Consider the following 27,839-nt stretch of genomic DNA (forward strand, 5'->3'; position numbering starts at 1 on the left):
GCCTGACTAAATTTAGGTGAAAAAATTTGGACATCTTTTGCATTCAACCATCTAGGTCGTCGTCACACAAGTGGTGGCACAGCAAAAATATGAAACACCTCTTGTCGCAGACAATCGTATCGGCTTTCATCCTCTGGTAGACCTGAAACGGGTAAAAATAAAAATTTGTTTTCACCGAGCACAAATTGAAACTATAAAAATTAAAAGGTATCAATAACCTTATCTTGGTCTTGGTTAGTTCAATTTTACTATTTTTCCAAAATAATAATAAACATTTCTTTTATTAAAATAAAATAGTTTTATGTGAAAGTATTACATATTATATTATTTATTTTATACATAACATGTATACCGCCTATGTAAGTAATTGTTTTTGTGTAAGAAGTGCTGATGTTTACATTTAACAAATTATTGTAATTTGTTTACATTTTAAATAAGAGATCACATACATTTATAACTCCTGTGTTTTGTTTTCATTTAATTAACATCTTAAGTATTTAATTGTTTAAATTAACAATTGAGTTTATTTCTATTGCATATATAAACTAATTGCTATAATTACTATTATTATTTTATTGTACTTACTAACTTGAGTGATAGTTCCCAGGAGAAACTTGGAATGATTATAGAACAGAGACACAGCCACGTCAAATCATCACAATATCCAGGTGCGTTACCTATCGGTAGTAAAAATAAGATTCAAAGAGCAGTTTAAAGAGCAAAATATAATAATCCTATTTAACCTAGAATATATTACAATTTGTGTAACTTATCTACATGGGACCCACTCGTACATTCAAAATACATTTTTTGTTACTTTATCAACCAGGGCTTGATATTTTTAAATATTTATTGTGTGGATAACCCACACACTAAATAGTAACAACAACTATAAGTACTATAATATAAATTTCCTAAGGTTGATGTTTTGTATTGTAGTAAGTATGAAATAAAAAAAAGTAAATGACAAAAAACTAATTTTTTTTAAATCTTACCAGTAAAAATTGTGACACTGTTTTAAAATAATCCGTTGCTAGTATGATATTGTGTAACTAACTTCAATTTTTTCACTCCATCTGTAAAAAAAGAAAAAAGAAGTTTTTAACTTAGTCTAAATTATTTGTATAATAATTCACAACACTAATTTTTAGTGGTGAAAAGTATTAATGCTTTAATAGCTCAATCATAATAACTCGTCATAGCGTATCAACTTATATTTTCTTCGTTTTAACTCATAAAACTACTACTAAAAAAAAAAAAACTGAAAACCAATTGAGTTAATAGTTTTCTTTATTAAACAAATCTTAAAATATAATTATTAAACTTAATAATTTCTTTCTTTTTATTGGTTACTTAGAGCTTCAAATGGTTGCTTCCATCGAGGCATTTCATACGTCATTAAACTGTCGATTTTGATCATTAGTTTAGAACATTTTGCACGCATACTATTAAGTTGGTGTTTATATTCCTCCTTTTCTACTAACTGATTTTCATCCAGCCATTCCCTCATCGAGTCACATATTTGTTTTGCTATGTGCGTTTCAGCCACGTTGAGTTTGTTTTCAAACTTTTCCAATGCTTGTTGTACATCATAAATGTAATCTTCCAATCGAAGCCGGGCATCAAATCTGATCTTTTCTTTTTCATCATCTTTTTTGTACTGCTCAGCTTGACTGATCATACGATCAATTTCTTCTTTAGACAGTCTACCTTTTTCATTTTTAATTACTATACTTTTGGTAAAACCGTCTTTATGATTTGCGGCAGATACACTTAGAATACCATTGGCATCTATTTCGAATGTCACATCCATTTTAGGTACACCTCTGGGAGCTAGCTCAGTTTCGGTTAAGACAAAACTTCCTAATAGATTGTTATCTTTGGTTAGTGTTCTTTCTCCTTCAAATACTTTTATAGACATTGCCTCTTGGTCATCATAACTTGTGCTGTACCCTTTTCTTGTCTTTTTACAAGGAATAGGTGTGTTTCTCCGTATTATGGTGGACATTAAACCTCCATATGTGTGCATACCTAATGACAGTGGTGTAACATCAATAAGTGTTAAATTTTTAAATATGTAACTTGGGTCTCTGCTAAGAGCAGCAGCTTGAATTGCAGCACCGTAAGCAACTGCTTCGTCTGGATTGATGGACATTGTAAGATCTTTACCTTCGAAAAAAGTTTGTAGCTATGTCTGAATTTTGGTTATTCTTGTACTGCCACCGACCAACAATACATGATCAATGTCTGTTTTTTTCATTTGAGCATCAGTCAGCGCTTTTTCTACATGCTCCACAGCTAATTTGATAATAAATCGGAAGCCTCCGTGATCACTGATAGCATGTGGGGTTCGTTGAATAATAATAATTCTGTAACAGATATTGTAAAATGTATAAAATGTGAAATGTTAAAACTAATAATCACTGTTATGTTCATTTACATATATTATTTCTAAAGGAAAATTTTGCAGAATTCGGCTATAAAAAAAATTATAGATAGTAAGAACAAGTTGTAAAAAAATAAAACGCTTTCATCTTGTTTCCTACAAATTAAAATCATTGTATAACGGATAGACGAATTGAAATTAATATAAAAATGTTCATGATACAACATTCCCAATGAATTTTATTTCGATATTATTTTATTTAAAAACTAAACAAGCGGGCAAATAAAATTGTTGTTGCTAGGTGACTTTCGATGTGTAATTCCCTTAAAGGCCAAATATTATTCATAAAAACGCAATAATAATAATAATTGAAACGACTCAATTCGTTACAGCATAACATATTAGTTTGGTAAATTTTGATGCGAATACTTTTCTTACATTTTTAAATGTTTCTATGCCATTTGATGTATTTATAAAATGTTCAAATAAAGATCCTACTAATAAGGTATATTTGAATTTTTTACATGCTTTTCTTCAACTCGCTAACACATATGTAGGGGTATTTTTCAAATCTTGCAAAATTAATTTAACCCACTTCCCGATGTCGTAGAGGGCTGAAACTTGGCACAGACACTCATCTTGGATGACAATACAATATCCTGTATTGGGACTCGGGCTACACAGGGTCATATGTGGGGGTCATTTCACTAAAATTTCATGTTTTTTTTTCAAATCTTCCCAAATGAATTTAGTAATCTACTCACCAATTATTAAGTACCTTTAATAGAACTAAAAAGTAAAAATTAAAATAAAATAATTAAAAAAAAACTTTTTTAAAAACATGCTTTTTTAAAAACATGCTTTTTTAAAAACTATTCAATAAATGTACTAAAAAGTAAACAAATAATTTTACTACAAGAATAATTAACCAATCAATTGTAGCACATTGAATTTAAAATGTTGAATTACTTAGAAAACAACCGAAAATTAACAGCAACTATAAATAATGTTAAAAATATAATTTTTGACTAAAAACAAAAGCGTGGGCCCTACTCAACAAAGTCCAAATTCATTGAGTTAGGTATTATGAAATATATGTGTCACATACTAATATTAAACCAAATTTAAATTACAAAAAAAATTCACTATAAAACATTATCTACTAAGTGTGTGATGTTTAACATTATTTAAAAATATAGTCAATCTTCGATTGTTTTCAAAGTAATTAAATATTTTAAATTAAATGTGCTACAACTAATTGGTAAATTGTTCTTGTAGTAAAATAATTTTTTAATTTTGAGTTTACTTTTTTACTATTTTTTATTTCTTTATAATTATATGAATTATATTTTTAAAAATATTATAATAATTGAATAAAATGTAATCCTATTGTATAATATGTTGTAATAATTCAAGATAAATTATTTTCATAAAAGTAGTATTCACATTGTGTATTTAAAAACAAAAATTTACTGATTTTAGAAACTCGACAACATTAATGAAGAGGTTGACCAAACAAATTGTATGGGTATGAATTTATTAAGTTTTACACTGCAAACGCTTCATGTATTTTTCTGTAACAAATGGCATTAAAAATAATAAAAATCATTTAAGTTTTAAATTAAACATTAAGTGTTTCACTCGCTGAATAAAATATCACAATGAGCTTTATATATTTTATTAAATTTTTAAACGTGTTACTTTATATTCACACAGGAAATGGACAATTAAGATATTCTGAGGAGGTAATTTTGGTTTTAATTTTTTTTTTATCTGATTATAGGATTCATAAAAAAAATATTGAATATTCTACAAACCTAGTGAATAATTTACTAGTATTAATTCGACTCACATTATTCCTATAATATAAGTATTATTGTGTATTAAAAATAAAAATGTAATCATTTAAGAGACTTGAAAAATTGTATAATGCGGTATTTGATAAAATGCAAGTAGTTAACTAGTTAAGATGACAGTAGATATGTACTTAAGTTCGGAATCAGCTCGAATGGAACATGGAATAACTAGATTGGAAGTCTCCGAAATATTAGGTGCCATGTTGGGTTCGTTGAATAATAATAATTCTGTAATAGATATTGTAAAGTATATAAAATGTGAAATGTAATTTCCTTAACGGCCAAATTTTGTTCAGAAAACGCAATAATAATAATAATTGCAACGACTGAAATTCGTTACAGCACAACATAGTTTGGTAAATTTTGATGTGAATACTTGAATAAAATGTTTAGGTGGTAATATGCCATTTGATGAATTTATGAGCAGCTTAAAAAAAGAACTTACAAATGAGGTAAATTTTAATTTTTTCTATCTAATTATGCTAATTATATTTAAAAAAAAATTAAAATAATTGAATTCACAGAAAACCTATGGATTAATATGTTATGATAATACGAGATAAATAATTTCCATAATGTTAGTATAACCACCAATGTGTCCTAAAAACAAAAATTAATTATTTTAGCAACTCGAAAACATTTATAATGGGGTACGTTATAATAAAAAAAAAAGGGTAAGTTTGTTATTCGCCATAAAGTTACCAAGGATAAAGTTAAAGAGTACTTATATGTGGAACACGCCCAATATGGACTAACTCCAAAGGACGTCGAAAAGATAACTAAACTCTTAAAGAGTACGTATAAAACAGTGTAACAATAATACACACAAACAAATTTTATTTAAGCCAAAACTGCAAGGTGACACGCACACACAACTGCACGGTGTTCACAAAAACAATCTTGTTTTTCAATAACATTTTCCTTTTTACTAACTAAGTTCCTTCATTACTAAAGATAAACAAAATATTTATTTTGCAACATACTTCCAAGTATATAAAATATTAATTATTACATTTCTGAGAAAAACTTACAATATTATACAAATGTCATCTATAAAGATACTTAGGAAAAACAAGATATAAACATGCAAAACGCTTTTATCTTATTTCTCTACAAACTATGTTGCAACCAGTCAAATCGTTACAGCATAATATAGATAAAAATTGTAAATTTTATTATAAATACTTTTGTAATGATTTCTAGTTAATCATATGGCAAAAGACGAATTTAAAGCGTTGATGGCTGGTCGAAAAGCTGTATGATGTAGACGCCACAACATTAGCTAGTAGTGTGGATTTAAAATAGTTTAGCCTCCAGGCAAGTAATTTGTTCACCCTTTCTCCAGTACAATATGTTTCGTGTAATGTAACATATTCTTTTTCTTATTAGCATTTGTTTTTATGTGATAAAAAAAATGAAAATAGTATATATTATAGGCTTGTCTGGGTTAATTATTAGTATTCCAAATAGTAAATATAAAAATCAAAAGCCATTACAAGTGGAATTACAAGTATCCGTATTTCGATAATATGTATCTAAACCTTCTGGTAGTTTAGGGCTTTTGACACCTTTTATTGGTTTGTTAACGTTTGTCGATAGTACATTGTCTAAAGAATATATACCATACAAATTTAATAGTGATTTTAAAAAAAGTGATACCGTGCCGTAATTTAACATTAAGAGATGTAAACAATTTGTTGGTGTTTTTTTTTTAATTTCTAAGAGGAAGAGATGAACTTTCAACATTTATGACCGATTTTCAAGTGCATTTATAAAATACAAAGTATTTACCCCCTTACCTTAAAATTCGAAAAAACATTGCATATTTCTCAACATAAAATAATTACGTGGTTATTTAAAAAGGTCAAATAATTAACAAATTTATACGGAATATTTTTTAAGGTATACATTGACAAATCAAACAAATATCAAAAACAAATTTACCCATAAAGAGTAATCATGTGTTTTTTTTCTAAAATTGTAATTGAGGTCTAAAAATTTAACTGCCGACTTCCCTGACCGAAGGAAATTACGTTTAATATAATTTAACTTATTGTTTTATTATCGCATTGTAAATTTAATTTTATACCAATATTTCAGAGCTTCAAGATTACTTCAACATCCTAAAGTCGTTCACTTTATTCGAAAAACCAAATAATTTAGCTAATTTTAAAATGTTATGTATGTAAATAACATAACATAATTAACGGGTGTGTGAGATTTTTTTTTTTTATCAATTAATCTACTGATTGTGTGATTTGTAAATGTTTATTCGAACATTAAAACTTCATAAAAATGTTAAATAACTAGTATTGTGTTGATTAAAACAGTTTACTTTACCCCTACCCCATTTTACCCGTTATTTGTAGTAAAGAGTAAAATTGAACATGTTCAATTAAAATAAACGGGTAAAAAACCTGTCTTATTAGTAATAGTATAAAAACTCAATTTCAATTTTCAGTTTATCGTTTGTGGTGAATTTAAATTAGGAAATTTCTTAGACAGGCTACTCATAGTTCCAAAGTCTTAATACGGAAGCAGAAAAATATTTTGCAGTTGTATTGTTCAAATTATAACATGTTTTCATATTAAACTAAGAAAATATGTAGGTTACCTTAATATGAATTTATCGGTTTGCAAAAAAACAAAAAAAAAAAACAAAAAGCAACAGATATTATATTACTAGTTAACATTTTATAAAAGCAATACCAAATTATCTGCTTTACTACACGAACTCTTCCCGATAGGATACTCACGAATTAAAATGTTTTTACTTAACACCAAAAATGTATTTTAGACCATGTAAACTATGTATATTATTTAATAATATTGTCCTTGGAACGAATTTTAAATATCGGCCCAAAATGGCATAACATGTTCTCGATTAACTTTTTTTTACAAGCTCAAACTCGGTTTAACTATCTAAAATACCGTAACATTATTCGTTTAATCAAAGTTTCTTGTTGTTATAAAAAAATAATGTGCATAAGTCTTGTTTAAATAATATTAACAAATAAACATGTTTTCACTTAACACAACAAAACAATTTCAAACCATGTATATTTTATAATAACATTGTTCCTAAATCGGACTTTTAATATCGTCCCAAATGGCATAACATGGTCTTAATTAATATGTTTTCAAGCTAAAACTCGGTTAAGCTATTACAATACCATAACATTATTCGTTTTAATCAACGTTATTTGGAGTCATATAAAATATGAGGCTTACAATAATCTAATAAATAACATTTTGTTAAAAGACTGTTGTGTAAACTTGTAATAGGTAATTTTTTTTTATTTATCAAACGGCAAAACCACAACTGTTTTTCTGTCTCATAGGCTTTAGCCACGGTTATTGTTTTTAAAACTCGATTTGAATTTTCAACCAATTGACCAAACAAAATGCATATGCGTTTATTAAGTTTTACACTGTTCACTCTTCATGTATTTCGCTGTAACAACAGGCATTAAAAAATAATAAGAATCATTTAAATTTTAAACAGCCACAATACATTGCGAGCATTCACTCGTTATGTAAAATATCATATTAACAATGAGCTTAACATATTTTATTAAGTATTTAAACAGTTTTCTTTATTTTTATACAGCACTAGCAGACTTCGAGTCTCCTAGTGAGGTAATGCTAAATAAAAATAAATTAATAAACTAAAAACTTAGAGAATAACATACTAGTTTTAATTCGACTCACATTATTCCTATAACAATAGTATTAAAGTATATTTAAAATAAAAATGTAATAATCTTAGCGACTTGCAAAAATGCATAATTCGGTAAATGATTCCGGGAAACAAATTTCCATGACTCCAATACAAAACCACTTAATGAAAGAATCAATTCGGCTGGAATTGGGTATAAGTAAATCTGAATTGGGTACAACCATGTCGGAAGCCTATAAGAAAATTGATTTCATGTCGGGTACGTTTCATAATAATAATTTTGTAATAGATTTTGTATAGTATAGAGCATGTGGAATGTGAAAACTATTAATCACTTTTATGTTGTACATGAATTATTTCTGAGGAATACTTATAGTGTGATGCAGAAATCGTCTGTAAATATAGTAAGGAAGAACAAGCTGTAAAAATATAAAACGCTATTTATCATGCTAGGTACAAAAAATTAAGCGTTTCGCTCGTTAGATAAAATATCATAATGAGCTTTACCTACATATTTTATTAAGTATTCATACATCTTTCTTTATTTTCTTACAGCAAATGCAGAGTTTGAGTTTACTGATGAGGTAATTCTGATTATGATTTAAAAAAAAAAAAATTAATATCCTACAAACCTAAATAATATACTAATTTCATTCTGTAATAGAAGAAAAGCACGGGGAAGCGGCGGTGAATGGATATTTTAAATAAGTATGAAAACGGCTCTTAATCGGGGTGTGCATGTGTGTATGTTTACTACAAGGGCTCACTTCCTGCCTCTAGACTTACTATTACACAGTGTTATAATATTGTATACAGTACATACCTTGTCGTGGAGTCACTCGAAGCTCTATGACCTTGTCGATATTCCTTGAGTATGTGATCTTGATATGTCGAAATGAACGTTGTTTTAACACGAATGTTTTCATTCATAAAATATATTTCAGACACTGGTGTTTTAACGTTATCTTACGACCATCTATCTCTCGTTAAAGTGTAATTCAGTACACGGTCTACCAATGGTTTTATAATAATCAATGCGCTTGTCAGAAATAACAACGTCTACTGAGTTATTATAAGCCGACTACATTCCTTGCTGACCAAAAATAGTCACATGGGTGTAATAGGATTGTTCGACCGCTAGAATTAATGACCTTTAACGACACTTTTAAGAGGTATAGGTATAGGTATATGTATGAACGAAAGAACAACAGTGTTTTTATTGCTTAATAATGACACGTGTGTGATAAGAAACTCGTACGGTTTTAAGTAATTGAATTGTAATGAATATAGTATTTTTATAAATCGCTACGGACTTGGCGTATGTATGTGTAAGGATAATAAGGAAGGATTATGTTATTGGTGGCCGCGGCGGACTGATAACAGCTACCCGACTTTGGCGTCCACACAATAAGGAAAGGAAAGATATTGGTGGCCGCGGCGGACTGATAACAGCTACCCGACTTTGGCGTCCACACAATAAGGAAAGAAAGGATATTGGTGGCCGCGGCGGACTGATAACAGCTACCCGACTTTGGCGTCCACACAATAAGGAAAGAAAGGACATTGGTGGCCGCGGCGGACTGATAACAGCTACCCGACTTTGGCGTCCACACAATAAGGAGAGGAAGGTTGTAAAAGAGATGTGAGAGAGCAACTGCGCTTCGCTGCGCTGTGGGCTGGGTTAAATAGTGCGTTTCTGTGTTGGTTAAGTTCGTCTCGGATAAGTTCGTGTCGAGTCGTGTGTTTAACTCCTTCTTTAATGAACCTATTGTTATGTAAATGTTACGCCTAAAATGAATATGTACGCTATCTATTAGAGTATTTTAAGTTTATTGAAATTATTCAAAGAGGTTCTATATCACACTACGCGCGTTGTATATTGAATAATAATAACATGATAGTTATATAAAAATGTCACATATAGTATAAATTTGAATATATAATATGTTATTACAAAATGATAGTTTAATAAATATAGTTAAAAGTTAAACATATGCTTTATGTTACTACAAAGTGCGGGCTAATTTTTTTATGTTACGCCCTCGTAACATGATAAGGTGTGTAATAATGGATAAAATAATAATAGTAATTATGATAATAATAATGGTTAGTTATCTTAAACTATGAGAATATAATGAAATGTGATACATGTTGTTTCCCCTTTTTTTTTAATTTTATTATGAATATATTATATTTTTTGTCTAAAAAATTTAGGTGTGTGTATTATTGTGATAATGTGTGATCATGTGTTTTTGCTTTGTTCTTTTTCTTGTGATTTCGTGGTCTTTTATAACCCATACGTTTGAGTCTACGCTTGTTCTTTATGGCTTTATAGTTTATTAACTCAGTGGACTCACCTGATACTGAGTTGGGTGATAATGTTGTGTTTTTAGAAGTTTGAGATGATTGATTATTGCTCCCATCCATGCCATGTCGTAAAAGTATTGGTAGTATTGTTTGAAGTCGTAATTCCTTCTCATGTCGAATACGAATAAGAGACATATGTTTCTGATTGAAATTGAATGGTGTTTCCATAGTGATATGTTTGGTCATTTCGAGAACAAAAGCTCCGCAGTCATACCCGTTTTCTTGATAGGGAGAATCACCTTGAACGATTGTCCAATTAATTGGATCAATGTTCATAAGATCTGTGTATTGTTTCAACATGGTTGCAATGGTATTGGTTACTTGCGGAAAATATGTGTGTAAGCTATCATACTGTGTTATAGTATGTGATGGGATGTGTACTGTGTTTAGAATCCAATGGCAACCGCTCACAATTGTTGGTAAAAACAAATATTGTTTAGAAAATATGTTGTGTTCGATTAAATTTTTCTTGACGTTTTCAAAGCCATGTGTGAGGAGTTGATTAATGAAATCCGTATTAAATGCATAAACGTTTGACTTGGAATAATTCACGAGAAGTCTCATGTAGTCGTCAATAATGAAGTTTGAATACCAAGCATTTCTTTTAGAAAATGTCGACATGACAGTAAGATTGGTTGAACTACTGAAGTTAAACACGTGAACCGTTGTGAAGGTCGAACGAATTACTGTTTGTAATAGGATTTCAGGATTGTATTGTTGGGGTGACAATAGTATGGTCATCCCTTCTATTACCAGGCTGTATTGAGGATTTGACAATCCGGTTTGGTTTGCGTGTCCTTCGTGATTCGTTTCCGTATAGATGTGGGTGGTCCGATGATTGGTTGCCGATGACCGTATGTGATGGAATGGGTCCTGTTGTTGTACACATTGATAGATTGTAGATAAAGAAGGATCGATTATGTGTGAGCATAGGTGTGTATGTTTGTTTACAAATTAGTGTTGTGTTTTTTATACAATAAATGGTTTTGGTGAAAATGAGGCATGTATCGATTTTATATATGTAATGATTCATTATATATATATGTTTAAGTTGTATATAATGTGATAATGACTTAAGTGCTAGGTTATATTGAAATACAAATGTTTTAGACACATAATAACAATTATGACATGATTACATTTGATAATAATATTATTTAATAATTGGGAATATATGAGATTGTATAAAATAAAAAGGTTTTTTTTTTTATACTTATATATTTTATGTTTTTTTTTTACATAAATCAATGATTATAATATATAATTTAGAGAATATTTTGAGTTAAGTGATATTTATTAAGATCTAATGTTTAAATGCTAAATACATGATTTATGATAGTATTAATTATGTAATTTTTTTGTTTTTTTATATAAGTTATATATATTTTTGTTTTAAAATTGTGTTAGTGAATTATATGATGTTTAGTAGTAAGCCTTATTCTATATTAGTATATATTATTGTATATGTGATATATATATAGTATAAAAGCGTTGATTATTGCATATTTATTGATGCATTTGTTATATAAAATTATGAACAAAGTGGTCATAGTGGTGTAGACATATTAACTATGGAATAAATGTCATCACATTGTGTGATTAAAATAGAAATGTATGTGTTAATTTAACTAATGTATTTTTTGTTTCTTGAAAATATAGTTTTTGTAAAAAAGGTTTTGAAATATTTTAGAAAACTTTAAATTTGTTTTTTTTTTTTTATTACTTAGATTAGATCTAATATAACTAAGGATGATTTCATTGAGTAGATATACTCGTGTATGCTTAATGATAATATGTATAAAAGAATTTTTGTTGTGTATATGTTTTTATTATGTTATTCTAGATTTAAGAAAAGTTGATTAAATTTGTATTTTGTGTCATTAAAGTTATATGATAATTATAAGAAAATTGTATAGTGTAATTTATTCTTGGCTTAAGTGGATTTTATTGTGATGGGCAATTTTATTGAAATGATTTAGTTTTGTTTAATATAAGTGGTAATTTATCTTAATAAAGTATTTATATTCTTGTTAATTTGTGTTATCTATCTCCCTTTTAGATGATTTATGTATGAAAATTGTGTTTTAATTTTGCTGTAACGCATTTGACTCAATGCATAACATTAAAAGTAGTTTTATAATCTATTGTGAATATATTAATTATATGTGTAATGTATGAGTTGTATGAAAAATATCATACTTTTATACCAAATTAGAATTTTTTATATATTTTTCCCAGTATGTATGTTTTGTCTGATCTTAGCGTTATGCAATTGGTCCTACTTGGCATCATTTATGTACTTTTTGGCCTGGTGTATTTTTATTATTTTTGTAATAGAGTATTTATCAGCATCTTGTTTATATGTTTAGACTTTATAAATGATATCTATATTATTGATATCTCGTTTATGTATGTTTATATTTGTATTGTAAATAAATGATCAATAGCATTTCTTGTATCATTATTCAATATTTTTTATTGTTTATTTGGCTTTCTTATTATGTATGTAGCCTATATTAACATTCTTTATGAAAATAGCCTGTGTTTTTTTAAAAAAAAAATTTTTTTTATTATATATTTGGTATTTGGTCTGTATTATTTATGTAATATTTATTAGCATATTTTATGTATATATTTTTTAATATTATCATTATTAATATCACTTATTATACCAGGATTATTAATATTATTCTTATGTAAATTAACTTTGCGATATAATGCTTATATTAATTATTGGTAGTATATTTAATGTTGTAATTAGTATTGATGCTATATCCCGACATTTTGTCGGTAATAATATTGTGTGTGATGTTATTTTTCTATGTTTGAAACCTTAAATTAAGAAAATCTTATGGGTCGCAATTTTATTAGCATTATTAGGTTATAAGGACATTTCCCGTTTGCATTTGCCTTTAGGTATCTCGGTTTGTAATTATAAAAGTGTTTTAATACTGGTATTAAAGTAATGATAGTTTTTGATTTGGTATTTTATGATAAATTTCAGTTTTATATTTATGGTTCATTAAGTATACTAGTATGATCTTTTATTTCGGCCTGAAGCCTCGCTTGAGCGTATTAAAGTGATATTTAAAAAAAAAATTAGGTGTGAATTGTAGTTGATTTCGTGTAATACAGTAATATTGTGTATAAGGATTGTTTGCAAAAATTCGATAATTGTTTATGGGATATGTGGAAATATTGTGAATGATAGGAAATTATACTATTCGTTATTTTACGCATTATTTTTTGTGAAATAATTGTAATGGATTTGTTTACTGCATTATTAAAATTATAAAAGGGTGATACTTTTATACTAAATTTGATTTTGTTATATTATTGTTTTTATAATATTTGTTATAAAGATTCATAATGTTATAAGATTTGCTTGGCGAATATTATTATTATGTTGTTTAATGAAAACCTATTCTTGTTAAGTTCATTGCTATATTTATATAATTTTATCGGTTTCAATATTATATATTTGGCTTATATAAAAGCGTTATTTATTTATTAATGCTCTATTTATTAGCATTAATATTATTTTTATTATTATATGTTAGGCCTATGTGTATTGCCCTTTATATATATATATTTTTTTAGCATGTATTATCATATGAGTGGCCTTTATTTTATAGGTGTTATGTATATTATTGTTATTATTATAAAAATGAACTATGTTAGAACAATATTATTTTTGTATTCAAAATTTATGTTGGTATGATGCAGTGGTTATAATGTTAAAGTTATCTACATCTATAATAAGATAGTATATAGATCTATAGTACGATATTCACCAAGATATGTAAAAAATAAAATCGAAATTAAGTATTTGTGTGTTAAAAGAGTTACATTTCCTCAGTGTATTGACAAAGCTGAAATTATTAAGTGTTTATGTTTGTGAAAATTTGGATATGTTACAAAAAAACATTTTGTAGGTTTATATATTTATTAAATATTTAAGTTTGTAAGCAAATTAGGCATTTTTGAGAGTTTTGTAATGAAAAATTTAACGATATTTTTAAGAGTTTTATGTCTGGTGTACAAAGAGAAGTTTTGTCACCCCTGTTAAGTGTTCTACAGAAAAATCGGTCGGGGCTCAATTACCCGTGTATTGCCGTGTTAATCTCGCCTAGATCATTTAATGACCTGGTTGGCGTCTCTGGTATTCAAGGGTGCCTTCTAATTGACTTGAGTTGTTTCGTTCATAAGTACTATATGTATGTTTAGATTCCATTTAAAACGTTTTATCGGATGTTAGTTATATATTAGTGTAGTATGTATACTCTAATAGTTGTAATATTTTCAAAAATGGTTTTTGAACTGTAGAATGAAAAATAAAACTTCTAGTTATATCAGTTAACAGAATTGTATGACAATATTTGATTATTTTTTTAACTTTAATGTCAGTATTTTTAAGAGTTCGTATGTTTATTTAATATATAATTTACTTAATGTTTTATATTTATATTTCTTGTAATTTTACCAAGTTTTTGTAGTTGTGAAAAAATTGGGCAGCGGTTTTTTTCGGGCGAAGCCAAAAATTTTGTGATTTGTGGAATAAAAGCTTTTTACGTTGGGCGCCATTTTGTAATAGAAGAAAAGCACGGGGAAGCGGCGGTGAATGGATATTTTAAATAAGTATGAAAACGGCTCTTAATCGGGGTGTGCATGTGTGTATGTTTACTACAAGGGCTCACTTCCTGCCTCTAGACTTACTATTACACAGTGTTATAATATTGTATACAGTACATACCTTGTCGTGGAGTCACTCGAAGCTCTATGACCTTGTCGATATTCCTTGAGTATGTGATCTTGATATGTCGAAATGAACGTTGTTTTAACACGAATGTTTTCATTCATAAAATATATTTCAGACACTGGTGTTTTAACGTTATCTTACGACCATCTATCTCTCGTTAAAGTGTAATTCAGTACACGGTCTACCAATGGTTTTATAATAATCAATGCGCTTGTCAGAAATAACAACGTCTACTGAGTTATTATAAGCCGACTACATTCCTTGCTGACCAAAAATAGTCACATGGGTGTAATAGGATTGTTCGACCGCTAGAATTAATGACCTTTAACGACACTTTTAAGAGGTATAGGTATAGGTATATGTATGAACGAAAGAACAACAGTGTTTTTATTGCTTAATAATGACACGTGTGTGATAAGAAACTCGTACGGTTTTAAGTAATTGAATTGTAATGAATATAGTATTTTTATAAATCGCTACGGACTTGGCGTATGTATGTGTAAGGATAATAAGGAAGGATTATGTTATTGGTGGCCGCGGCGGACTGATAACAGCTACCCGACTTTGGCGTCCACACAATAAGGAAAGGAAAGATATTGGTGGCCGCGGCGGACTGATAACAGCTACCCGACTTTGGCGTCCACACAATAAGGAAAGAAAGGATATTGGTGGCCGCGGCGGACTGATAACAGCTACCCGACTTTGGCGTCCACACAATAAGGAAAGAAAGGACATTGGTGGCCGCGGCGGACTGATAACAGCTACCCGACTTTGGCGTCCACACAATAAGGAGAGGAAGGTTGTAAAAGAGATGTGAGAGAGCAACTGCGCTTCGCTGCGCTGTGGGCTGGGTTAAATAGTGCGTTTCTGTGTTGGTTAAGTTCGTCTCGGATAAGTTCGTGTCGAGTCGTGTGTTTAACTCCTTCTTTAATGAACCTATTGTTATGTAAATGTTACGCCTAAAATGAATATGTACGCTATCTATTAGAGTATTTTAAGTTTATTGAAATTATTCAAAGAGGTTCTATATCACACTACGCGCGTTGTATATTGAATAATAATAACATGATAGTTATATAAAAATGTCACATATAGTATAAATTTGAATATATAATATGTTATTACAAAATGATAGTTTAATAAATATAGTTAAAAGTTAAACATATGCTTTATGTTACTACAATTCGATTTACATTACTCCTAAAACATTAGTATTATTGTGTATTAAAAATAAAAATATAATGATTTTAGCGACTTGCCAAATTGTATAATGCGGTATCTGATATCTGGCGTAAAGTTAACAGTTCTACAGTAAAAATGTACTTAGATACTAAAGAAGCTTAAAATGAACATGGAATAACTCCATCGGAAGCCTCCATAATAGTTCATTCAATGTGGGGTTCGTTGAATAATAATAATTCTGTAATAGATATTGTAATTTTTGTATCTAAATATCTAAATTTTATTTTTTTTTAAAATTATAATATTTGAATAAACAGTAAACCATTAAAAAAATAGGTTGTAATAATTCGAGATAAACTATTTCCATAATATTAGTAACACATTGTGTATTAAAAACTAAAATGTGATGATTTTGACTTGAAAAATTGTATAATGCGGTATCTGATAGCTGTGGCAATGTTAACAGGTCTACAGTAAAAACGTTCTTAGATACAGAATCTGCTCAGGAGGAACAGAATAACTGTATCAGAAGCCTCCGTTCGTTGAATAATAATAATTCTGTAATAGATATTGTAAAATACGAGTATACAAAATATGAAAACTAATAATCACTGTAAAAGTATCTTTTCGTTTGAACAAAAATTAAAGTACCATTACTTATTTATAATGAAGTTTGAGATCGGTATTTGTTTTATAATTCTTCAGTACCTAATCCTAGTATGTCCACAACTACTTATACAAACATACATACATTTTCGACAAATATTTCGAATGTAAATATAATAGCAAACCTAAAATAGGTCCAAAAATATGATAATCTTTTTTTCCCAAACAGATTAGAAATTTAAATAATAAAATATACGGTATAACTATGTCGTGACAAATTGTTAACGGTATTTCCTTAAGACTATAATATACATGAAGTATATTTTAAATGAACAATGCTGAATGCATTACAAAAAGATAATTTCCATGTACATGTAATATTATTATTATAAAATAGTAACAGAACACTGCAGTAAACATTATAATATAATACTTTGTGTAAATGAAAAAAAAAATGTGTGAAAATTATTATTATGTCGCGATTCAAAATACAGATATATTTTTAATTAATTTTTTATTTTAATGTAATTGACTACTATAAAGTTAAATTATAATATGTTTTATAAATATGTACCACCAAATGTTTTACCTACGAGCCGCCATTGAAATACATTAACACATCACAGCTTTTGATTTAATTTTACTAATTCGGCTATGTCTTTCCAAAATTTTACTCTGGCTCCGTTCACTTCGCCTTCGACCATATGAGTATCGTCGCCGTCAATCGATAGATGTTTAGGATTTTCCAAGCTTGTACAGTCCCATTTGAATTTAAGATCTGACGAATTCGGATTTCTAAAAGTAAAATTGTTTTTGTTTTAACAGTTTATTTTGTTTTATTAAAAAACACCTATAAACGAACCCTGTTTTTGCAAAATTAGTCCATAGTTTACATATTGTCCTGCACATTCTTAATTCTCTGGAATTTGGTTTAGGCGTGAATGCAAACGAATTAGCAAGGAATAAATAACTCAATTCATCACCGTGACACGCTCCTGACGATATAAAGTATTCATTAAAATTACTCATTGATCGTTTTTTCTCAAATCATTTTTAAAAAGTACTCATTATTTCAGTTAATAAAAAATCTAACACAACAAACTAGAAAAACAAATAATTGTCTAGAAACGTTTGACAAAGTTAATTTAACATTTTTTTAATTAATCGACAAATAAGTTAAATATGTTAAAAACAAAAATTTCAACTGATATAGCGTACCTTTCAACTTTCGTAAATTTGGTTTTTTAGAAAAAAAAATTTCTTTTAACAGATTAATTTCTCCGTCAAATTTAAATTCATAGTTATAAACTGGCGTATTGCCTTTTTCCAGTAAGTGGACGAATCCTTTGTGGAAATCTCTGGTGAAAAACACATCGCCTGTTATCTAAAAAAAAAAAATTAAAACACTAGATGAATATGATTTTAACGTTTGCTTATGAAATGATATTAAATAATAAAATTTTCGGCACGTATTTAAATATTTTAATATGTATTTTAATATTTAAAAAAAAAATTTAGATCATTATGATTTTAGGTGAATCTGGTAGGTTTTATTTCTACTGAGATTTAAAGTACAGACAAATAAATATATATATCAATCAAAATAGTTCGATAATTTTTTTTGTCTGAATTTTTCAAAAAATTGTTTTATATTGCATTTATTAACAGCAGTAAATTCTGGATAAATTTGGAAGCAGGTATTGAATATAATTAATATTGTGTATTTGGATCATGGAATATAAGTATGTTATAATTAATAAATATAGTATGACCTAATATAGTAGTATATGCGAACATTATAGAAATTATTATGTAATATTTGAAAGTTGTTTGGTACAAGGACCAATTTCATTTGTAACCTAGATTATACCATATATAAGCCGTAGTATTAAGGTGTTGGGTATCACTCTATTACGGCTGCTGTTATAACTGTAACGTACGTTGTATATACTATTATTTGTACTTATACTGTGTGTTTTTTATGTTTAATAGTATTGTGTTCAATCATATTATTGTTGTGTTTTTATTTCTACTTAAATACTAACTTCCACCAAGTTATACAAGCGTATAATCCAATAGCAGGTTTTGGAATTGCAACCATAAATTGTTTATGGCAACTTCAATGTAATGTTATTACCTTGCAAATACTTTCTAGATTCTCAATGTCAGTTTTTAAATCGTGACCATTAAAGTAAAACGATCGGATTCTTTTTTTGACTTCATCGGATTTGACATCGCCTTTGAAAAATTCAATAAATTCTTCGACATTACGTAAAGGTATTAATTTTCCAATTCTATGATCTGAAAACATAAAAAAAAACTGTATTTTATAATTTCATGACTCGACAATTTAAATATATGCTGCTAACAAAAAATATATATTAATGTATCAGTTATACTTAAATCACGAACTAGTGATATAAACTTGCCTAGTCTTTAGATCAATTATGCAAATAACCCGCCATTAATTATTGGAGCCCTACGGTATTTCATACAAAATTAATTTAAAAAAATAATTTACCTCCAAAGAATACCATTCCTTCTAGATCGGTGAGTCCGGATATTAAAGGAATCGATGTGGCTGTTTTCGACAGCTCCTGAGGATGGGCTGGTATCAATCTCTCACTAACTTGATCGCTTTCAATGGTCGGAATAAATTGGAAAACTAAAAATTCTCTTTGATCCTTAAAAAAAAAAAAAATTATTTTACATTATCAAACGGCCAATAAAAACTATAAACAACCCACTAAAAAAATTATATTTTTATATTAACCATCTGCTAGTGGCGCCTTTCTTTCTACCATCTATAGTGAAGTACCTGTAAGGTTCTCACTCATTTTTACTCCTTAAAAAAATTCCCAAACATTGAGATGTAAATGAATGGATATAGTAGGAAACTTCAAAATGTAAATAATAAACTTTATCGCATTTTGACATACATCAATAATCTGTCCAAAAAATGCTTTTCTACAAGAGACTGGCTGCTGGGCTCGGTCGACCGCCTTATATAGCTTCGCGTTAATGCAGGCACGCCGTTGATTGGTTGGGGCTGTGGCGGCGTCGAATAATCCCATTGGTCGAACAACGGTGTCGCTACGCACTCTCATTGGTCAGAAATAAAGCGCTATGACATTTTTGTTCTATTTTTCCCATTAAGAAAATGCTTTCTCTCAATCTGAACTACTCGTATTATTCATTATTATTATCTATGGGTATCCTAACAAACAGTCCCGGAGCCTGCCAGCGTAATGAGTCGTTTTATATAGTTATATGTTTATATATTTGTCACAGGGTTCATTTTAAAAAGATATTTTTTTGTGGCTAATATTTCCTTGTTTTTTTTAACAAACTACCGATTGGGCGTATATTATGTAAAATAATTATTACTCTGCCCTTCGTGGTCGTTTAGTTTTTTGGCGACAGCCTACATTTGAATTTGTATAACACTATCATCATGGTAATTTATTGATAACGAATTGGAAACGAACTGCTGTTTTTCAACAAGATGGCAAAAAAAATGGGTGTCTGGTAAAGTGGGAACCTAATTTTACTATAAGAATAATTCTACGTAAATACGTACTTTACTTATAGATTCAACTTTAGTAGCTTTTACTAAGTCGTTTAAAGGAACTCTTCTTAAATACTGTACTATTTCGTGAGGTTCGTCTGACGGACAACCCAAATCCGCCGCTAATTTGAGAGCAGCGTTTTTGTGTTTCAAATTTATTGTCCAAGGATTAAAAGCACATCCACTTTGCATAATAGCTCTTTGGAACACACCTGACAAATCAACCCGATTCCGAATAAATACAATGATAGTTTAGCAGCCGTGAAGCATAAAAACAACATTTACCTTTCGATAACGGAGAAAGTATATGACAATGGATCGACACTGATCCAGCGCTAATGCCAAAAACTGTTATGTTATTAGCGTCGCCTCCAAACGCCGCTATGTTTTCTTTTACCCACTTAAACGCCAATAGTTGATCCTTTAAACCCATGTTTCCAGGGCAATCGTCAATATCCAGATTTAGAAATCCTTTTGTGGTCGTAATAGATAACAATGAAAAAAATAAAATAGCATCATGACTCAATTTGTAAAATCAAACATACAAAACTAGTTTAATTAAATATGTATGTATAAAAAGTTTAAGAGTTCTCTTAGTCTTTTACCTAGAACATTAAGGCGATAGTTAAACGTGACCAAGATTACATTTTCTTCGATTAAATAGTCCGGAGAATATAAGTTTGACGATCCTGAATCTAAGTTAAATACGCCTCCGTGCACAAAGATCATTACAGGTTTCTTTTCGTTGATTTCCTATAAAAAAAGAAGAAAAAAACAGTATTAAAGTTATTCATTCATTCGATAACACGGTTCTCGTTTTACTGTAATATATAAATATCGAATGTGTATTCACGTACTTGTGGCACAAATATGTTCAAGTATAAACAATCTTCGCTTCCAAAAACTTTTTCCATTGAAGCCGGATCGAGTTGTACGCACTTTTCTTTTTTCGAAAAAGCTTTGTAAACTCCGGTCCATCCAGGGTGTTTGACAGGTGGCTGCAATAAACAGTTATATTAATTATTAATACAAAATTCTTGGTAAATATGTTTCATCTGGGTATAACTCGTCCAGTTCATCTTGACACCTGGTCACAGGCTACAGTTTAAAAGTTGTAGTTTTACAAATTACAAGCGACATACTGTTAATTACCTTAAATCGTAGTTCACCGACGGGCGGCTTAGCATAGGGTATTCCTAGAAAACTGACAAACGGTTTATTTGACGGACGGGTCTTATAATATTGACCTTGTATAGCTCCTTGTTCGATATTAATGATCATTTTCCTTCTGGGTTAACAAAAAAAAAAAATGTATATACCTAATATTATAGATCTACTGAAACTCTAGAGATAACAAAAAAAGTTGAGACAACATTTGTTAAAAATAATATTAATTAGATTAAAGAAAACATTTTTTTTTTAAATTGTTATTAAAGATAGTTCAAACGTCTATCAAACCAAAAAAATTTGTGTCATGGGACACACGATTGATGTGAAACATAGATATTATGTTATAAATAGCATTTCTCTAGTATTTGATCTCTAATATAGTATCTCTAGTTTTTTTATCTATTCCATTATCTCTATTTCCGCTATTATCTGCAGCGGCCGACGCCGCCCGACGAGTCTCGACGCCTACCGAAGGTCATCACTACCTATTTCACACCCGTATACCTACGTATGTTTCACATCGTAAAATTTCGCTCGTGCTTATGCTCATCTTCTATTTTGTTGAATAAATTTTGTAATTTGAAAACTTACACTGGGATAAAATACATAGTTGGTCCAACTAAACTATTATGGTTAATATAGAGACACAATTCATTTCGTTTTAGTTGGATCGACTAAACAACAAAATGTATAGTTACTTTAAAGGCTATTGGGTACCGGCCAATTTCTCCGTCAAAAGCCACCCGTTTAACTTCAATAGGTCCGATCATTGTATTGAAGCGATAAGACTTCTTTTAACAGATTTGAATTCGGAATGAAGTTTACTTGAGATCGGTCGGAGAATTTTGTTCAATTTATAATTTAAACCATTTCTAAATTTGATTTTAATAATTGGAAAGTTATATAATGTTCAAACGTGTTTTATACTTAGTAAGAATAAGATATCAAAAAAGTTTACCTTGAAGGTATACAAATTAACCGGTAAATTAATTGATATGGTCGGAATTTATAAAAACCACTTTTTTCTTAAATATTGCCTATACAAAACTCCTTAAAAATGGTCGGTATCCAGAGGCCTTACGGGAGCTGTAGCATGGTTCTTACAAAAAAACATTAAGTATAGATATCAAAAAAGTAAAAACACCAACCCATTGATAAAGATTTTCTCTATACATTGTGATTAATTCGGTAAATAATGGCCTATTTTCGATTTAAAATTTGATTTGCCTAAAATAAATTCAAATGTAATTCGAGAATTATCACTAAATTAAAAAAAATAGTAAAAAATAATTTTGGAGGTCTTCGAAAGAGAAAATTGAAAATCGGCTTCCTAAAAAACCTAGACAATTTGTCAACAAATCCAAACATACTTTAAAAATGAAAATCCAACATTGGGAAGTATGTCTAATTTAGCACCGCTTATTGGTCTAAAATGCATGAAAACTAGTTCTGCTCCGACCCCCTTATGGGGTAAATTTACTAAATTCTCACAATGTATAGTGAAAATCTTTATCAATGGGGTGGCGTTTTTATTTTTTTGATATCTATATTACTAAATATTTTTTTGTAAAAACCATGCTGCGGCCCCCTCAACTATAAATTTAGTCTGCTCAACTATTTATTTAGTTATTCCAACTTGTATTTTTTTCTGTGTATACTTTATGCAGCGTAAAACTTCTTGGAAAATATATTTTGGAATAATACAATTTTTTACCTACTACTAATATAAACCTATCAGAATATGATTTGTAAATGAAAAATGGTCGTTTTAATACTAAAATAGTATTATTTAAACCGCGAATACAGCATTATGTAAACCTAATATTAGTAATTTTAATTATATAATTTTTTTAAAAAAAACCGCCATATAACTGAAAATACAATAAAAAATATACTTACACAAGTTTAGTGTGTTAAGTTAAAAATGAAGTATTATTAATCGCCAGTATAGAATATTATGATTTGGACACAAAGTAAATGTATAATACATTACATATATTTTATAGTTTATCCCCGTAATCTCGGTAACATATAATAAAACAAGGATCACAATATCCTTTCGCCATACTTTTTTTTTTTTTTTTATTAAAAATATATTTACAATCTGTAATATTAGTTACAATAAGTAAATTTGAAAACAAATATAATACAATGACAGGACAACGTCGTCCTCCTCGTCGATTAAAACGAAATTGGTCACGCGACCTTCTCGCGTAAAAAATCAAAAAAATTTTAAGGAATTCAAAACAATTATAATTATGTAATTCAATCTAGTTGAAGTAGTGTTACTGGACACCCCTTCTTTCGCCATACTTACAGTTTAAATAATAATATAATGTAGCATATAATACCTATGTTGAATGTACAATAAAGTTAATGTTGTAATGTATTATATATACATAGTATAACACAAATTCGCTTACCTCGTCTGTGCACGATTTTCTCAGTAAAACTATTGAACGATGATGTTATTCTGATTTTCACTAAAAAATATTAAAGTGTTTACCAAGAGAAGTTTAGGTGTATAATGAGTACCTTCGCATTTTAGGTACTTAGTGTGAAGCTATATTAGAATAATAATCACTATATAGACTATAGTATATACTAATATAATAACTATGATAATTAAATTTCTATTTCATAAAAATAAAGTAGATTTTCCTTATGATAATATTATAATTCCGTAATAAAAAATAAAAAAATAATTCCGTCAGCCGGAAATTCACACGATTGTTTTATTTTTAAATTAATTACTCAAGTATGAAGTGGGTTTTAATTAAAATACCGAAAAAATTGAAACAATACTTTCAAATTCAATAGAAATGTATAAGTAGGTAGTGCGAATAACTTAGGGAATTTCAAGCTAATTTATAATATAATTGTTTCACATATTATTTTCACATATTGTATAACTTAGGGAATTTCAAGCTAATTTATAATATAATTGTTTCACATATTATTGGGACATCGAGTTTGTGAATGACGGGAGGCCTAATATGAGGGTCATTTCTTTAAAATTACATGTTTTCTTAAAAAACAGTGCCTTAACTTTTTAAATAAAATTTCAACAATAAATTTAACTGTTCACATTCATTAAGTAGGTACCTTTAAATAAGACTAAAAAGTAAAAACATTAAAAAAAAAACCAAATAATTATTTTTTTTAAATAAGCGTTTCTAAAAAAATACTTAAAAAAAAACAAAAATTGTATTGATTTGGAAATTATTTTCCTTTAAAATTGTTAGCAATTCCTCTAATTCCCAATCACCTTTTTTAATATAATTTTTTAACTACTATCATTTCAGCATTTAACTCTTTTTCGTTGATTTTCAGCAATGATTTATAGTGATTAATAAACATGGAAGATCTTTTGGTATCGAGTTTTTAAAAACTGCCAAGGGAATAAGCTAAAGCTAATATTTCCGATGAAAAACGTGATTTAAGATCTCTTATAATATTATCCAACACTTGGTTATACTTGCAAATAATTTTTCCAATATTCTTCCAAATCTGAATAATTTTAGGGTTCATCACGAATACCCGTTGCCCCAACCGTAGACCCCAGAACATAATCTTTACAATGCACATTTTGGGTAGGTTTTCTTTTTTTTCTTTAAGTAGTTAAAGGAACTTCTAAACTAACACCAAAGTTTTCAAAAAATATTGTGAGGTATAGTGTATTAAAATGATCTTTGTTTTCTCGTTTATCTTGTAAAGTTTTTATGACAGCATTTATGGCATCCATAGAATTCCCTAGTGAGGCATTTCTACTCTGCAATGATTTGCTTAATATATTTATAATCACAAAGGTGTTATCTAAAATAAATACATTTATAAAAAGGCGATATTTTAATAAATTATTAAGAATTCCTTCAGCTTCAATCGCATTCTTGTCATTATCGACATCAACTTTATTCGGTAAAACATTAATTATTGCACCAAAATGCTATTTGACCATGACAATATTTTCATATCGACATGCTCATCTTGTGTCACTAATTTGCCTAATTTCACGAGGTGTAATATTCATCATTTTTCGAGCTTCTAAAAAATTATGATGGGACGAGCCTCTAATATGCTAAAAAAAAATATATTAGAATAATAATACATAATTAAAAAATTCAGTTTAAGGGGAACTGTTAATTTATATTTCACACTTGCAGACTACTTTTATTATAGTTTGAGTATGTTATATATACCAACAAATATTGACTCCCCCTAGGCAATGCACCAATACCAACACTGTAGAAGTGTTTATAATTATATATTTTATAATTTTTTCTAACTGTAAATCTAATCAATTTTTTAATAGCTCAATCAAAAATTGGCCTTTCAACGCCCATAGAGAAACAGTAAACTGCACATTAAAAGGAAAATTCCGTCTTATTAATACGCTATAAAATGACATTATGAGTTATTTTTTTTATCAAACTTCCGTCAATACTGAAACAATAATTTAAAAAGTTATATCACTAGAAAAAAAATATATTTGTACACGCCTTAAAATTAGTTGGCATGTTTAATTTTTTTCAAATATTGCCTGTCCTTGACCCTTAATAAATAGCCCGTTCCGTTCCCCTTAAGGTCAATGGAAAAGTAAGGCGTGTAATTATATGATATTTTTTTCCACCCCCAATTATTGTCCATACCATTTACCTTTGCTCGTTTTATCTGATAATATAAATTTATAATTCTCGATTATAAAAAAAGCCAGTACAGTGGGATCAGGGCATAGTGGGGACGGAGGGGTCACAGGTCTACAGATTTCATTATAACTGAAAGTGATAAAATCACTTGTAAATAAACGCTTCGATCTGAATCTGTGGATAGTATGTTCAATCCAGTTAAAACGGTATAGAAGATATCGTGGGACCAGCAATGATGTACTTAAAATTTAATATTTAGTCTTGTGCAGGGTGGATAAGGGTTAATCGTCTGTCTGTAAAAATGTACTGTCATAGTTACCCATGTACCGTAATTAACAATATAATGAACATATTTTCATAACCTCACACATAGCAACCTAAAAACTGACTACGGCCAAAGTGTAAATTTACCCTATTTTTTATGTTTTTCCTTTATAAAAAAAAAAATTGAATACATATTTTTGAGAAAATCGTATATGTTATAGTTCTATTTTAGATCTACTTTCGGTCTAATTTTCAGACCTAAATCTTTCAAAACTTTGCTTGAAAAATTCTATCCTTTCTAGGGGAAAGGGTTTATGATATTTTTTTGTTTTGTTAATGTTTATCGATAGTGCTATGTTTAAAGAACAATTCATATAAATTTGGAACTTTTTCGACTATTTTAAAAAAAGTTATAGAGGATCGTAGTTTTAAGTTGAAAAATTTGTACATTTTTTGGGTATTTTTCTCGATTTTGATGGGGAAGGGGTAACTTTTTTTAATTTTTGGCCTTTTAAAATGAGTTTGCAAAGACAACGATCGTTTGGCTCTATCTGCCACCAACCGAAGAAGCCTTAGAGCTCTTGGACTATCCATAACATCTATTTTGTACTTTCGTTGAAACTCACTAACAAAATAAGATACTAATCTATTGTCAAAATCTTCACCTCCTAGATGAGTATCGCCAGCAATAGCTTTTACTCTATAGACATCATTTTTTTCTTTCTGTAGAATTGATACATCAAACGTACCACCGCCCATGTCAAATACCAATATGTTTTGTTCATTCTCCAGCTTATTGTCCATACCATAAGCCAGTGCAGCAGCTGTAGGCTCGGCTAATACTTTGAGAACATTAAGGCCTGCAATTGTACCTGCGTCTTTAGTTGCTTGCTTTTGCGAGTCGTTGAAATACGCTGGAACCGTGATTACTGCGTCTGTGACTTCCTCGCCCAAGTATAATTCAGCGGACTTTTTTAATTTCGCCAAAACCATCGAGCTGATTTCCTCGGGGGTCAATTTGATTTTTTTGCCCATGAACTTGACTTGAATTTTTGGTTTTCCACAATCGTCGACTATTTTGAACGGCCAGTGTTTCATGTCCTCTTGTATCTTCTCGTCGTAGAACCTCCGGCCTATTATTCTCTTGGCGTCGAAAACAGTGTTTTTATAATTTATACCAGCTTGATTTCTCGCCTCTTCGCCAACCAACCGTTCGGTTTCTGTAAACGATACATAACTTGGTGTGGTCCTGTTACTGTACTCGTTGGTGATGTTCTCTACCTTACCATTCCGCCATACACCCACACAGGAGTAGGTCGTTCCCAAATCGATGCCGATCGCCGTTTTACCGACCAT

The 27,839-nt window shown here is 29.1% G+C and overlaps 1 protein-coding gene and 1 pseudogene across 4 annotated transcripts; both read right to left on the reverse strand.

The window, feature by feature from the left end:
* On the reverse strand, positions 1 to 27,839 carry LOC126837310 (heat shock protein 68-like; annotated as a pseudogene).
* On the reverse strand, positions 7,573 to 24,123 carry LOC126837311 (juvenile hormone esterase-like). 4 transcript variants are annotated; one of them, XM_050571161.1, is made up of 12 exons: positions 23,997 to 24,115; positions 21,556 to 21,688; positions 21,261 to 21,401; positions 21,009 to 21,156; positions 20,689 to 20,874; positions 20,416 to 20,615; positions 19,357 to 19,519; positions 18,973 to 19,136; positions 18,054 to 18,219; positions 17,698 to 17,830; positions 17,425 to 17,630; positions 7,573 to 7,696 (listed from the first exon to the last, which is right to left on the reverse strand). In XM_050571161.1, the coding sequence occupies exons 2-11, from the start codon at positions 21,682 to 21,684 to the stop codon at positions 17,456 to 17,458; spliced, it is 1,605 nt and encodes a 534-aa protein (XP_050427118.1). In that variant the 5' UTR covers positions 21,685 to 21,688; positions 23,997 to 24,115; the 3' UTR covers positions 7,573 to 7,696; positions 17,425 to 17,455. The 4 variants fall into 4 exon arrangements, with proteins under 4 accessions (XP_050427118.1, XP_050427119.1, XP_050427117.1 ...); XM_050571162.1 differs by lacking the exon at positions 7,573 to 7,696 and adding an exon at positions 8,046 to 8,154; XM_050571160.1 differs by lacking the exon at positions 7,573 to 7,696 and having other exon boundaries at positions 17,326 to 17,630; positions 21,556 to 21,691; positions 23,997 to 24,123.

The sequence above is a fragment of the Adelges cooleyi genome, unplaced genomic scaffold (assembly GCF_023614345.1).
Source record: "Adelges cooleyi isolate 19-005CV unplaced genomic scaffold, UGA_ACOO_1.1 ACOO_flye_CR_arks_rails_tigmint_CR_PRNA_248, whole genome shotgun sequence".
Lineage (NCBI taxonomy): Eukaryota > Metazoa > Arthropoda > Insecta > Hemiptera > Adelgidae > Adelges > Adelges cooleyi.